General features: G+C 42.1%; 1 protein-coding gene across 12 annotated transcripts in view; it reads right to left on the bottom strand.

The window, feature by feature from the left end:
- Positions 1 to 14,146, bottom strand: part of CAMK2G (calcium/calmodulin dependent protein kinase II gamma) — a 119,735-nt gene that overhangs the window by 33,608 nt on the left and 71,981 nt on the right. For all 12 annotated transcript variants that reach the window (XM_038141576.1, XM_038141578.1, XM_038141577.1 and 9 more), the window contains exons 6-12: positions 13,645 to 13,717; positions 10,357 to 10,459; positions 9,394 to 9,477; positions 8,425 to 8,519; positions 5,784 to 5,906; positions 3,434 to 3,517; positions 2,741 to 2,783 (exon numbers count right to left, since the gene is read on the bottom strand). In XM_038141576.1, coding sequence (XP_037997504.1) covers positions 2,741 to 2,783; positions 3,434 to 3,517; positions 5,784 to 5,906; positions 8,425 to 8,519; positions 9,394 to 9,477; positions 10,357 to 10,459; positions 13,645 to 13,717 — 605 coding nt within the window. The remainder of the gene's footprint in view (positions 1 to 2,740; positions 2,784 to 3,433; positions 3,518 to 5,783; positions 5,907 to 8,424; positions 8,520 to 9,393; positions 9,478 to 10,356; positions 10,460 to 13,644; positions 13,718 to 14,146) is intronic.

The raw sequence follows: 14,146 nt of genomic DNA, 5'->3' as shown, positions 1-14,146 counted from the left end.
AACCCCTTACTGTAACCAGGTTTCATCTTCCTGACTTATGCTGAAAGAAGTGCAACTGTACCTGCTTTTAACAAACGGCCTACTTTAACTTAACTGGCCTGGGGCAAAAGGCACATAGCAAGCAACAAATTACTCACAAAAGAACAGAAACTTTTTTTTTTCTTTGTAAAAAGCAAGAATTTTTGATGAGCTAAAAAAAGAGAGAGAGAGAGTACTGCTACAGATTCTTTAGGAATACAATTTGTCACAGGCCTATACAGAGAAGGAGCTCCATATTACAAAATGAGACACAGGAGATAGTAATGACAACGAGATTAAAGGAGTCTTCTCATATTTCCTGCAGATAGTACAATCGTGCCTAATTAATTGATACCGGGGTCACATGAGCCTTTATTTTCCTTTTTGTTCAAAACATCTGTGAAAGAAGCTTTTAGGAGATCTCATCCCCAGGCAGGAAGATGCTTCTCTCTTCATAAATCTAGTTCCCTGTCTGCTGGGAATGGAACTTTTAAAAATCCACAAAATAGTGTCACCCAATTAGAGAAAAACAAAAACTCCTTAAGGGCTTTAGGGAAAGAAAGAAATATTACTGCAGAACACTTCAAGTCTGAGGTCTACCTAAAGTTCCCACACAAACTTTTAAATGTATTAGTTTTAGTTAGCATGCATTTATTCTTTAATTTCAGCAAATGTATCTACTTCAACTGCAGCCAACTAGAAAACCTAAGTAAATTAAAAAATAATTACAATTTTAAAAAGTCAAGTTCATATTACACACACTCCTGCAAAGGAAACAGGAGTAGATGATCTCATACCTCTAAAAATACACAAAAAGATAAGGAATTGCTACTCTCGACAGAGGCTTTGGATCTAAATTCACAACATCTCTCTCTGGACAGCTTTTCTGAGTGTCTCATATTTGGAATCACAGTTTATATTCAAAGCAGAACTCAATGACACTGCAAACCCTGCACTCACTATGGGCCACCTAGGATTTCCTTTTCTTCAGCTGTTAACTGAAGTGGATCCAGCAGCTTCAGCCCTTGACACAGAAAAGAATGAGTGGAGCAAGCTTTTTCCTCCTCACTACTAGCTCAGAGATTAAGTGGATGTATAGGTCACACACCATTAAGGAGAACCCTTCTCTCTGGCATTTCATGTACTCAAAATCTTACCCATAAGAGATATTCTCACCCAAGCACTTCTGCAGCTTCATTAGAAGTGACAACATTTGCAGAGTTAAAATTAATCTAAAACTTCTGTTTATTAAAAAAAAAGAATAAAACCCCTGACTATTTCAGAATCATCAATTAAGTGAAATAAAGATGAGCTATGTAAACAGAACAAAAACAGTTCACACCAGCAGAAGGCCCAAGAAAATATTTAGCTCTGTACAGGCTTGTGGAAGTCCTGTCATTGTGCCATAGCTCCTCAAACAGTTATTTCAGAATCAATCTCAGAAAACAGTATAGCATTTAAAGTCCTGTAACAGCACAACTGTGGGACAGATGAATGGATAAAATTACTCTGTCCCTTTAAGGCCAAACTATGAGAAATGCAGAAAAAAGAAACTGTTGTAGTCACAAGTAATGCTGACATATTGGCACAGGTCTACCTGAAAGGAAGAACCAAGAAAAAAAAGTTTGGATGTTGGTGAGGGCTAGCCCTTAATTAGTAGCATAGTTTCACATAATTGTTTGTTTGGTTTTTTTACACACCATACAGAAGGTTAAAAACACTGCCTTGAGTTCACAGAAGAATGTAGGCATGAATGTGCACTTTGTGTGCGGGGATGATCATTTCACAGAGGTTTTCATTCCAATTACAAGTTTATTGTGACAACATCCAGAATATAAGTATTGGTATCCACCATTAGTAAATGGCCAGATGAAATCAATACACTTCCATCATCACACAATCTATATAGCAGACTTCCACTTGAAAGCAGCTGTAGTCAGGTGCAATAAAAATCTGACTCATGCATTCAATGACTGCTCTTTTAAAAGAGAAAGAAAATTACAAAGAGGGTAAAGAAAACAAAGATCCCATAAACTGAAAGCACTTACAAATAGAGGCTTTCCACCCAAATGAAAATGAACACAGATAAGACTGCGTCACCTAGGTGTGCTGAGCCAAGACAATAATCTTCCAAAAAGCATGGATTTACATGTTGAGATTTGCATTTTCAGTAAATGCACTACGTAATGCAGTTGGGTGGGAGCCAGACTACCAGCTATTAAATTTAAAAGGATGAAAACCACTTCTGAGACTCCAAGAAGGAAAACTAATAGCCAGACACTTCAGACTCATTTTTGATGAGTCAAAGTAATACAATACCCAAAAAGCTCCTGCCCCTATTCTCACCAATATTACTTCCCTGTCCCTGCCTCAAGTCTGAAGGAAACCCTCCTACCCAATAAGAGCTCTTCACTCCTGGTTTATGATGGGAAAGCTAATGATATCAGCTAGAATTTCTCACAAGTAATTTGCTAATAAAATATCATGAGACAATTATGGAAGCTGACTTTACTTCTCTTTTGTACCAGACTACAATACCATGTGTTCCTCTCCAAACAAATAATTTCCTATTTCACTCTGGTCACCAGCTCAGGCAAAGTGGCCACCATTACACCACAATGAACTGAAACCATGTTTCCTCCCTTCCTACTTGACCCCAACATGGTTAAAATATTCTCCAGCTCACGCACACAAAACAGGGATGGGAACATTGAGAACTTACCTGAAAAATTCCGAGACACAAGCATCGTCGTGAGGATTGCACCCTGTGGGGAAGACAAAGCAAGGATAACAGAAAGTGCCACTTGAGAAAGGGGCTGGGCTGGCCCATGGAGGACACAATGCATCAGTTACCAATGCAGAGGTATACCACTGGTACTCTGAAGAACCCCAGTGTATCCAGGATTCCCACATGTGGCTCTTAGGCCTGACACGGGACCACTCGCAGTCCTGCCTTTCTAGAGCAGCAGCTAATTGCCAGGCAGGATAGCCTAGGAAATCTGACATGGCACTAAGAATTAAACACACAGCTGCTTCCTAGACATCCCACAGCAGAGAGCTGTATTGTGCATAGGCCAGAGGCTTTGCCCCAGCTGCAGGCAACTGGTAACACTAATACTGGAGGGTGCAGAGTGTTCAGAACTAAAAGTCCCAGAACTACCTGCTCTATTTCAACTCACTAGCAGGAACTAGAAGGGGTGAATATGTAGCAGAGGAGGCATGGGAAGCTTAGAGCTTGGAGAAAGAAACTACCCAGCTCCTCAGTACACTCCTTCAGTGCCCTGTACTGGAGGATCACATAAGGTACTTCTCTAACACTATGCTAGTCATGAAAAAAAGTAATGCTGTTAAGAAGGCAGTAACCTCAAATTCAGTGAACTAAAATCAAACCTAAAGTGAATTAAGATGTCCTTACCTTTAGCTTCCTTCTAGCATTGAACTTTCTCAAGCATTCCACAGTCTCCTGCCTGTGCATCATTGATGCGACAGTGGATCGTTGCTGAAAAACAGAACAGCAGATCAAGAACACACATACCAAATCAGCCACGCCAGTTCATTCCACTTGCACACAATCAACACATTCAGGCTGACATGGCCAAGCCTCTCACCACTGCACAGATGCAAAGCACTGCACCTGGTTCATAACCTGAGAACTTCCATCAAGACACATTAAATAAATCAAGATGGGCTACGACAGGACTGCACCCAAGAAATTAATGACTGAGGTAAAGGTGACAATCAGTGCTCCCCGCCTTTCAGGCACACACAAGATTTAAGATAATATGAAGACAAAGCCAAATGAACAAACATACCCATGGGGAACTGAGTTAGCGGCACTACAGAAAAGACCTGGGCTGCATTAGCTACAGTTTGAAAGGGAAATTTCAAGCAGTAAGGGAATACTTGTAAGGAGCAGCCTTCCTGGACATGGCAACCCCCTGAATGTAAGAGGCTGACTAGCAGAGGCCTTGGCATCTTTGTGCAGAAACAGATTCTCAGCATGTAAGAGAAAAGATCATTTCTCTTGTATTTCTATTGTACCAATGGAAAAAAAAAATAGCATAATCTCTATGCAATAATGCACATCTGTCATCCAAAGCAGACTGGGATGCCATCAGCTGCAAAAAGACAACTTCCCAGAAGTGCTGCAGCCATTCAGACCACAAGAGGAAATCAGAGACTGTTACTGCCAAGCATTTAGAGCACATGAAGAAGCCAGTGACTAATGCCAAAGTAGCTGTTGCTCTTGCACAGAACCACAAGCCTGAATTCCCTTTGCGAGGACAGTGGGTGAATTTCTAACCTGGCAGAATAAATGTGAACAAAGTCTCCACTAACTTTCATTTGCTTGGAAAAAAATCTGCAGTCCCAGAAGAACTGTAAACTGTGTGTATATTCAGCTAGTTTCATGGGAAGTCTCCGCTTTGATCCTACTGTCAAAGCTCATCACCTATTGCAGTACACATGGCAGTGTGTGGGGAGAATGTAGCCAAAGTGTCCTCAAACACCAGGTCACTGTTCCTCCAGCCTCTTCAGGAGAGACAGCGATGTCCAGTTGTTCAATGTGCACTTACAAGAATCAGGACACACACTTCAGAAGTTCAGTCATGCTAAGACACTCAGTGTCTCAGATAAACTTTTAAACTTTTTTAGATTTCCTACAGCATTTACTTTAGAGGACCCATACATATCCAGAAAAAACAGATGTTGTGCACACAGGGACTGCAAAGCAAAGGGAAACAACAGACTCGACAGGAGGCAGCTTCCGTGAGAGGCTGACATGGCTGGGAAGTGAAATCAGACTCTCCCTAGCTCAGAGAAGGAAAGTTGCCACAGGGAGTGGGCTATCATAATAAAACTTTGGCTGCAGGCATTGGGGGGAAAGTTTAATACACAGGAACTTGATTATAAGGATGCAAGGAGAAAAAAAAAAAAAGATATGCAGTCTCAGCTAGTGTGAAGTTTTGACTTCCAAGGAACTTGCATCATTTTACAGCAGACACACCTGTTAGACAGATGTTCACCTAATTCACTTTGAATTGCTATCTGTTGATTTGTGGTATAAGGACACCACCACCACAGTTTCTCAAGAATGAGCAAAGGAACACACTAGACCTATCTCAGAGTATGCTGTGGTATTACCAGAGGATCTCATCCTGCAGAGATAAAAGTGCATCCCTGCTGCCCTCCCCTACACCCACACTCAGCTGTGTTCTGGGATTTCCTTGCCAACTTTGCAAAGGATGAAAAATACTTATGTGTGAGGTCTGGCACGGCAGAAACTACATACACAGAACAGCAAAACATTTTTTGCTGATTTCAAGTTTACAGCCAGTTAAGCTGCAGCATAGCAGAAATGTCCCAAATATTGCCAAGATGCTATGCCATAAACTGAAGCAGAGATGAAGAACAAAATGGTCCTAAATTTTTTGTCTGATGCCAAACTCCATTTGACATTTTAGGATGTTATGGATTGGAAAAGATGTGGGGAAAAAAACAGAAACTGTGGACACGGACAAAATTCTAAAAGAATAAGGGATTTTTTTTTTTTTTACTATTGTGGCAATAAAAGCACCACAGCATGACAAAGTTGGCTTGTTGAAGGTCAGTACCCAAGGAAAAAAAATCTGAAATATTTGAAATTGTAGCGAGGGGTGGAATATGGTTTTTTTGCCACCACAGAAATATACTGGGTCCTTCAAGTCTTCCTGGCATGTCCATTCAAGGCAAAGCACAAATTAACCTGTAATAAGGAGAACACTTACACAAACCCATGGGTGTTTGAGAGCCTGGTCAGCTGTGATGCGCTTCGCTGGGTTTATCGTCAGCATCTGGTTGATCAAATTCTTGGCTTCAGGAGTCACAGTGTCCCACTCAGGTGATGGGAACTAAAAGAGGAAGAAGGAACAGATGATGATGAACTGAATGGAAATATCTTCTACTAGCAGAAGAGATTCTTCCCTGCTACACAGCTAAATTCCAGCCTTTGCCCTTTTGATACCAGGGCTAACACATTTGCAAAACCCAACAATTTTAGTGAGAAATCATACTGAACAAAATCATCCAGAATCCAACAAATGACAGGTACCAGACAGCAGGACACACCTGTACCATTCACCAGACATAAGCAAGAAGATTAAGATTTTAAAAGCCTTTTAGGAATCACTCAGACCTTTGAATTTCTTTCACACTCAACAGTTAAAAAAGTAAAGTCACAGATCTTTTTAACTGAGTTCTTACATGAAAAACACAGGTATTATCTTTTTTTTACCCCACCTGTCTCTTTCTACAACATGCTGAAAGCTCTAACAGCTTATGAAAAATCACAAACAGTTAACTACAGCAAAACTGCATGAAAGCAAAAGCCATTAACAGGGAACATCCCATCAGGTACACTTTTCCCACCATAAAACACAATATCCTGGAACAATACCAGTCACTTGGGTGTAGCAAACCACCAGCAAGTTGTTAGCAACCACCTACCATACCAAGCTCTTTACTTGGGGGGCAAGAGAGAGGTAACAGTGGATGGGAATATAGAAGCATGAAAACAAAGAAAAGAATTTCAAGTATTTCAGCTGCTGATCATCCATGAGGGATAACTGCTTTCTGCTATAATTCCAGCAATGATAAAGATGAGATATTTACACCATCCTGTAAAGGCTTGCATGTGGTATGGATGACAGCATGATGAGATTAAATCATATGAATCTACTGTACAAATACAGGTGATCTTCAGAACACAAATATGCTGCTGGGGTGAAGCTCCCTGTCTTTAAGTCAGAGGAAAAAATGGATTCATCCTGAAAATGTTTCCTTACTACATAATTTAGAAAAAGTTTTTTCCATCTTTTTTTTCTCATGCTTTTTTATCACTTCACTCAGTTGGGTCATAACAATACACCTGCTGTATTTGATTTGCATATAATCTCATTTCTGCATTTGCAGGCATCACTAAGGCATTATACAATTTGTTCTGCAAACATTGCATGAGGCTACTCAAAAATCATGATACTGAAGTTTCAGGCAAGGACACTTTTCCCACACCTGAACTCTGAAGCATTCATGGTAATGTCTTGCAAAACCCCTACCCAACAGCACAAGGAAAAAAAAAAAACAATTCCTATCTGGTGTAAAACAGACTGGTCATGTGTCTACAGGCCCCTTGGTGCTGGATAAGGACACGAGCGACAGGTGCATCAGTAAAATGCAGCAGTGCAGCAGTTTTCTATCAGGCAAAATGAGGGAAGGATCTAGTGAAATTGTTCACTATAGATAAGAATTCAAAAACAATAGATAGGTAAGGAGGAATCAGGCACTTCACTCTTCATGACTTAGAGAAAGAGGTATTTAAGTGCTTTGAAAATCCCCATTGATACAATTAGTGGGAAAATGCTTCAAATAAGAACAACCAACACAAAAACTGGAGGGGCAGCAAGGCAAGAGAAGAACACAAGTCCATTTAAGGCTATCAAGTACAAAGACATCACTTTGCTTTCACTCAGGAAAGCCACAGAACCAGGACATAGGCAGACCTTTGTTCTCACCAGTACAGCTGCTCACATGGTCTCAAGCACAGAAGCTGGGAGGTAACCGGCAGAAGGAGTCCAGCAGAACCCTCACCTTTCGGGGTTTTATTTTTGTTTAATACAAACCACAAGACAGCCTACAAAAAGAACTCCCCAACTTCCACTTGATATTCATGCCCACAGGCTTTGAGCTAGGATTTCCAGGAGTTCCTCTTCCCTCTCAAACATTAAAGCCATGGTACTCAAACTATATTTCATTTCACCTTTGCTTCCCTCAGTACTAACCTCCTTGCTATTCCTCTTTCAGGCACTTTTTACACCTCAGTTTTGCTGTGCTCTAAGAAATGTTCCATGATCTGCTTGGCTTTTTACAAGAGCCTCCAACCCAATGCACCATGCTGATCCCCACCACAAAGCCACCCCTCCAATGGTCCCCCACCATTCAGTCTTCTCATTGGGCTCCATGCTTTCCATGGACTACAGCACAGAGGAGCAAAAGACCATAATTGAAGCTAATATTCTACAGAATACATCCCCATACTTTTTATTAGGTCATGACAAAGACAAGTTTCTTCATTCCATCTTCCCTCTACTCCACTAAAAATATCAACATCACTAGAAGACACCATTTCCCACCCTCTGCGTTTCCCTAACAAGTGTCAATGTTCTAGTGCCCACTGTGATGCTTTCCCTTCATATCCCTTCAGCAGCCCCAGACAGGACTGAATCCCAGGCAGTGAAGACAACGAGGTGTATGAGCACATCAAACGTCACTTGGCACAGAAGCTTGGCCTGCTGCAGGACGCCAGGTAAGACAGTGCCATGTTTTGGATGGCTTCTACACCCATGCAGGTACTCAGCAAGAAAGTGCCCTTACGTCATAGGCTCCGGCTTTGATCTGCTGATAGAGTTTGTGCTGATCTTCATCCCAAAAGGGAGGGTACCCCACTAGTAATATGTACAGAATCACTCCTGGGAGGGAGAGACACAGATACACTATGGTTAGGCTAATATGCCATTTATTCCTTCAGCCCCTCTTCCTTCCCTCTTGACAGTCCCCAAGGCAATGATTGCCCCATATATTCATTTGCCATCATATTTAGCCTTCTGAGATAGCAAAACAACAGTACAAATCTGTCATCTGCTGGACCTCACCCTGGCACCTCATGGTCAGCTCTTAACACCAGTGTCAGGAGCTAGAACGAGCTGCATAACGTCTTTCTACCCTCCTCTGGCTACCATGGCTGCTGAGCCACGACTCCCAGCTGCTCTCAGAGTAAGATGAAGCCACATCTCCTAGGGTTCCTGGGCAGCAAGGGACGTTTCAGGAAGAACTCTGGGTTTAGATGCTTACTATGCATGGTGTTGGGACAAAAATGACACCGACAAAGCTGACACTCCTGGCCTGCAGAGAACCATTTAGTCCATGTCAGGCAACACTGATATCACAAATCTTTAAACTTATCTGTCCCAGAAACATTAACACTTGCTTCTTTTCTTTTAAAAAAAATCATCCCTCTCAGTATTTAATCTTCTACATAGTTAGTGTAATAGGAAATTACTACAGTTCTCTAAACAACTGACTCTGCAAAGCATAGACAGGTCCTATCTCTTGAGTCTCAAACATCTGATACATGGCCCAAGGAAAAGATTAGGAGCCAGAATCAAGTGAGTTCAGGCTCCAGTATTCATTTCATCTACACAAGGTGCTTATCCTCAGTTGTGCCTTCATGTCTCCACCCAGTAAGAAGGAGCACTGTGCACCCTCCCAGCAACAGACTACAAGGAATCACTCTTTTACATGGAATGATGTTGTTTAAGTGCAAAACATTTTGTCATATCTTACCACATGCCCATATATCCACTGGTTTTCCATAAGGATCTTTTCTTAAGACTTCAGGGGAGAGGTAGCCTGGAGTACCGGCAAACCCTGCCAGAAAATGGATGACATGAAGTACTTACAGTACCCAAGCAGAAGCGAGCTTGCTGTATCACAAAATCCACCAGTGGTAACTAACAAATTCCAAAACCTGTCTCTCCCACCCTTCATCTCTTATTTGCGAGAGCTGTCTCTTGGTAAACCAATAAAAAGAGACAAGTAACCCCAAAATAAAACAGAAAATCAGATGGGATCCAGTGCCTGTGTATTGCAAGAAAAACAGACAAGTAAGAGGGACCATGTCAACCAGCTGGGCACAAACTTGTATGCCAGGCCTTATATAATTGCTACATATAATGCCTTGGAGTTTAAAAACACAAGACACAAATGGGACACATCTGATTGCTGAGTGGTATGTGGAGACCAGGAGAAGAAGTTGTTTTTCCAGAATCTCTGCAGCACTGCAGAGTATCAGAGCTGATTTTTAGCCTGAAAAGGTCTCATTTCTAATTATGTTTTAGCTAAACAAATATAATGTCAGATCCAAATGTGCCTGAGGAAGGCTAGGTCAAATGCATTTCTGTAAAGTGACCAAACAAAATTCCAGATGTCTACACTTCTGAGCAGCAGGAAAGTTCAGATCAGGGTCTAAACTTAGCAGCTTCATTCATCTCTGACACGAGCATCTACTGTAAACTGAGAAGAAATATAGAGAAACACATAGCCATTTTTTCTGTCTTTCTTTATTAGCTTTTCCTCTATTGCACCTAAGCTTGAGCCTAAGACCCAGAGGCTGTGATGCCTGGCAAAGAAACAGCCAAATACAGAGAAGTGTGCTGGAAGAGTTGAGAGAAAGTACTCAGGAGGATGCAACTCAACCAATCACCAGAAAACTGGGGAGCAAAGCTGGGAAAGCTCAAACAGTCTTACCAAACCAGGCCTGCTGCTCTCCCTGGACTTCTATAGCCAGTCCGAAGTCAGCGAGTTTGACAGCAGCACCCTTACATTTACTTGCTAGCAGTAAATTCTCAGGCTGAGGAGAAGAAAGAAAAAGGAGAGTAAGAATGAAAGACTGACATCCTTGTTAAAACCTCTCACCTAGTATTCACATCACTAAATTGCACCTGCTGACTGAATTTAGCATGCAGTACTAAACCTGTTCAGATGAAGACACAGCAACAACAACAAATGGCCTTGACCTAGAGTGGCAGAAAATTGTCGAGTCTAACACAAATCCTCTGGCACCTCCGTGGGAGACAGAGCCTCTTCCAACCCAGCCCATGCATTACATGCTGACACCAGAGGGCACTGGCAGTACAGCTCCTGCAGCACTTAAGCCAAAATTCTATTCTGCCCTCTTCAAAGAGGATAACTGGGGGGAGGGGAAAGGGAAGCAGGGGAAGAAGGGAGGGACAATGCAGAAGATACAATCTGCAGTGATGTTTCTCCCCTTGAACATTAGACAGTCCCCAAGGCACTGAAAAAGTAAATATGATGCTAATAAGGGCTGCCAAACACACTGCTGTAATGTGGGAAGGCATCATCTGGCTAGGCAGTAGTTTTCATCCCTTACAGAAAAAGCCTCAGCCTCAAACTGGCATAAGCAGCACAGCAGTGAGTATTCTTGTAAGCAATTTTTTCATGCTACACATTTACAGCAGCATAAAATATTCTGTCTTGCTACTGCTGCCATCACCTATACAAGAAGCAACCATGTCACTTTTTCCATGTGCCAGGAAAGGGAGACAGACTTTTGACCCTCATATTTCCACCTTGAATGAATCTCACTCAAACCATAATTCTGTTGTGTTACAGCAGAGGACTTCAGCAGAAGGCTTTACACAGCTCCAAAAAGTGGACTGAGAATTGGCAGCTTCCTCTGAAGCACCAGAGCAGCTTGGGACCCCTTGAAACCCCAAAGCCTTTAAGGTGATGGCTATTATGGCTTTGCAGGAAAATCAACTTGAAGATAGGCAGGTCAAACGGTGGTTTCTCATCCTAATTCCTTCTCATCTTTTATGCAATTTGCTATCAAGTTGATTTTTTAACTGAACAGGATGGATACCTGGAAATCCAGAAACAGGAGCTTGTCTCAGTTTCAAAAATCTGATAAGGGTCTTTTTTGCAGCCTGCTCACTATTTTCACCCCATAGCAACTCTTTACCCCTGTTCTGCCTGACAGGCACAAGATGCTTTGCTCACTCATCTGTCCCAAAGTACTGGGCATGTGCCTACTTCTGCTTTGAATGAAAGGAGAAAAGCCTTCCTCAACACAGTCTTTGCCATAAGCAGCATGGAAGGAAGGACAACTGGGTCTCGACACATTTGGATGCCACTGGCTTTTCACTAATGGCAAGAAGAAAAGATTGTGGTATTTAAGCTACACTAATGAAAATTCACCTCTATAAACAAGACCCTAAAGCAGAAGATCAATTAAATATTCTGAAAATCCCTCTTAACTCCAGCTCACACCTAGGCTTAGCTTGACTAAGAGCAACATTTAAGACAGACTTGTGCTAGTTAAGCACTTGTACCTCTATTTTAGAAGCAAACACCTCAAGGCTAATGGTGCTTATCCATGTGCATGTTTGCCAACATATGGATTGTCTCAGGTTTCACATACTTTTTAGTGAGGAAGTGAATGGACTGCCTAATTTCTTACAGTCCCTATAGGCAGCTCAACATTTGACATATGTTAATAGCATGTCAGCCAAAAGACAGGCTTATGAGAGTGAGGTGCAAAGGCAAAACTTTACTTGAAGCAGGCTCTGCAGTTATTACACACTGACCCTGAAGGCCAAGCTTTTGGAGAGGAGCTACATATTAAATAAAAAGCATAGGAACTTTCATTGCTAAAAGGAATAACCATTTCTCAGGAGGAATAACTCCTCAGGCCTGGATAGCTCCAGTCAATGAGAGCAAGCAACAGAAGAAACATTAACTACAGCAGGGAGTGTCTAGAAGCTGATACATTCTGAACAAGTTGCTAGCTTTCCTACAAACAAAACTTTTGGAAGGAAACCAAATTATATTTGAACACAACGAAAGCTTCTTCTGTACTGGAAAGCATTATTGATTTTCATAGACTCAATAATTTTGGGCACCAGTGCCTCTTGGATGCTGCCTTCTCAGGAGCTGGTGTTGGGTCTAATCAGGAGCAGCCGCAGTCCACAGTAGATAATTTGCATTTTTTCACAGTGTAGTGAAGCAGAAGGTCAAAAGTGTTGCACGGGAGTTTGTCAGAAACACAAAGGGCTCTCCACTAGATCAAAACACCAGAGGAGCACTGCCACCAAGCTTGCAATGTGCTTTTACCTTGCTCTCTGCAAAATATTTTTCTACCTTCCCCCTCATACATTGTTTACCAAGCCCAAACCAACACTAGCAGCAGGTGTCATCCTGCATTAATTTATCTGGACTGTTTGTGACTGTCACCACTGCCACTTTAGACAGAGAAGGCTCCAGGGCACACAGACTTTCCTGCACAAATCTCTTCATTCTGGAGCCTGCCCAGCTCCCAGCTGCCCAGTTTGGGGAGTTTAGATGACTCTACTGCGGAGGCTTAGGGGCTATAAATGTGTTATAAATGTGTCAAATGATTGATTCATCCAGTCTTTAACTGGCCAGCAGTTTTGGTTGTAGATTAAAAGTGCTTCTACTGATGAGAGAAGAAAGAAATAACAGAAAAAATTCTTGTTGAACATCTCTGCCCTAGCGCAGTGGCATGTATTTGGCAACACTGCAGAATAAAAATATACATGCTCTGTGCAGACAAACTCATCCTGGCAGATTGAACAAAGATTGCTCCAGGTCTCTAGAGATCTCTTCAATCACAAACTAAAAAGTGTCCTTCATTATAATGAATCCTACCCAAGTTTCTCTGGAAGCATACTTCTCTCCAAGATTCACAACTACCACATCCTGGAGCTGCCTCAGAGAGGCTGAGAGCTGGCAAGGTTCACAAAGACTGAAAACTTCCTTGGGAGTTCAGCACACCCTCTAGCCCTCTAGAAAACTCTGAAGAAGCAAATTTGTGCTTCAGGAACCCCTGAACCCAGTTCAAGTAAAAAAAAAAAAAACAAAACCAAAAAACTAAACCAAACCCAAAAAAATCCCACACAAAAATCCCTGCCAGCTGGCAATACAATATTCCTGTCTTGCCTCTTCCAATGATCCCCTGGCTGCTCTCCTCAGACTACAGCACAGAGGAAACATTACCTTCAAGTCCCTGTGCACAATATCATGCTGATGAATGTGATTCACACTCTCCAGTATCTGATGAATACAGTGGCTGCAAGATAAAAGGGAGAGACACACAAAGTTACGCACCCACATTTAACATCTCATCTCATCCCAGAACTACTTCCCTAACTTTTATTTGTACTAAGGGGCATTCAAGATCTCATGCTGAATGTCTTCCTCATGACCAGTGGATGCCACAGCTCAGCACCATCACAGCTGAACGACCCCAGCCCCCCAGCAACAGGATGCCAAACAACCTTTCTGTAGCAGGAGCACAAAGCCTCTCTCCTACCTCCCATCATTTCCTTCCTTCCCTTCCCATCATACTAAGCCTCTCACTTGTTCCTTCAGCTGACAGTGCCTACCCCACACAGAACAACCAAGGTATCTGAGTATCTTCAAACAGCAGCCAAAATTGTGCAACCAAGACCAAATCACTCCAGGAAACATTCCACCGGGCTAGTCCTGAGCAAAGAAT

Source organism: Motacilla alba, chromosome 6 (assembly GCF_015832195.1).
Source record: "Motacilla alba alba isolate MOTALB_02 chromosome 6, Motacilla_alba_V1.0_pri, whole genome shotgun sequence".
Taxonomy (NCBI): domain Eukaryota; kingdom Metazoa; phylum Chordata; class Aves; order Passeriformes; family Motacillidae; genus Motacilla; species Motacilla alba.
Note: the sequence above shows the minus strand (reverse complement) of the source record. Positions and strands in the feature narration are given on the sequence as shown.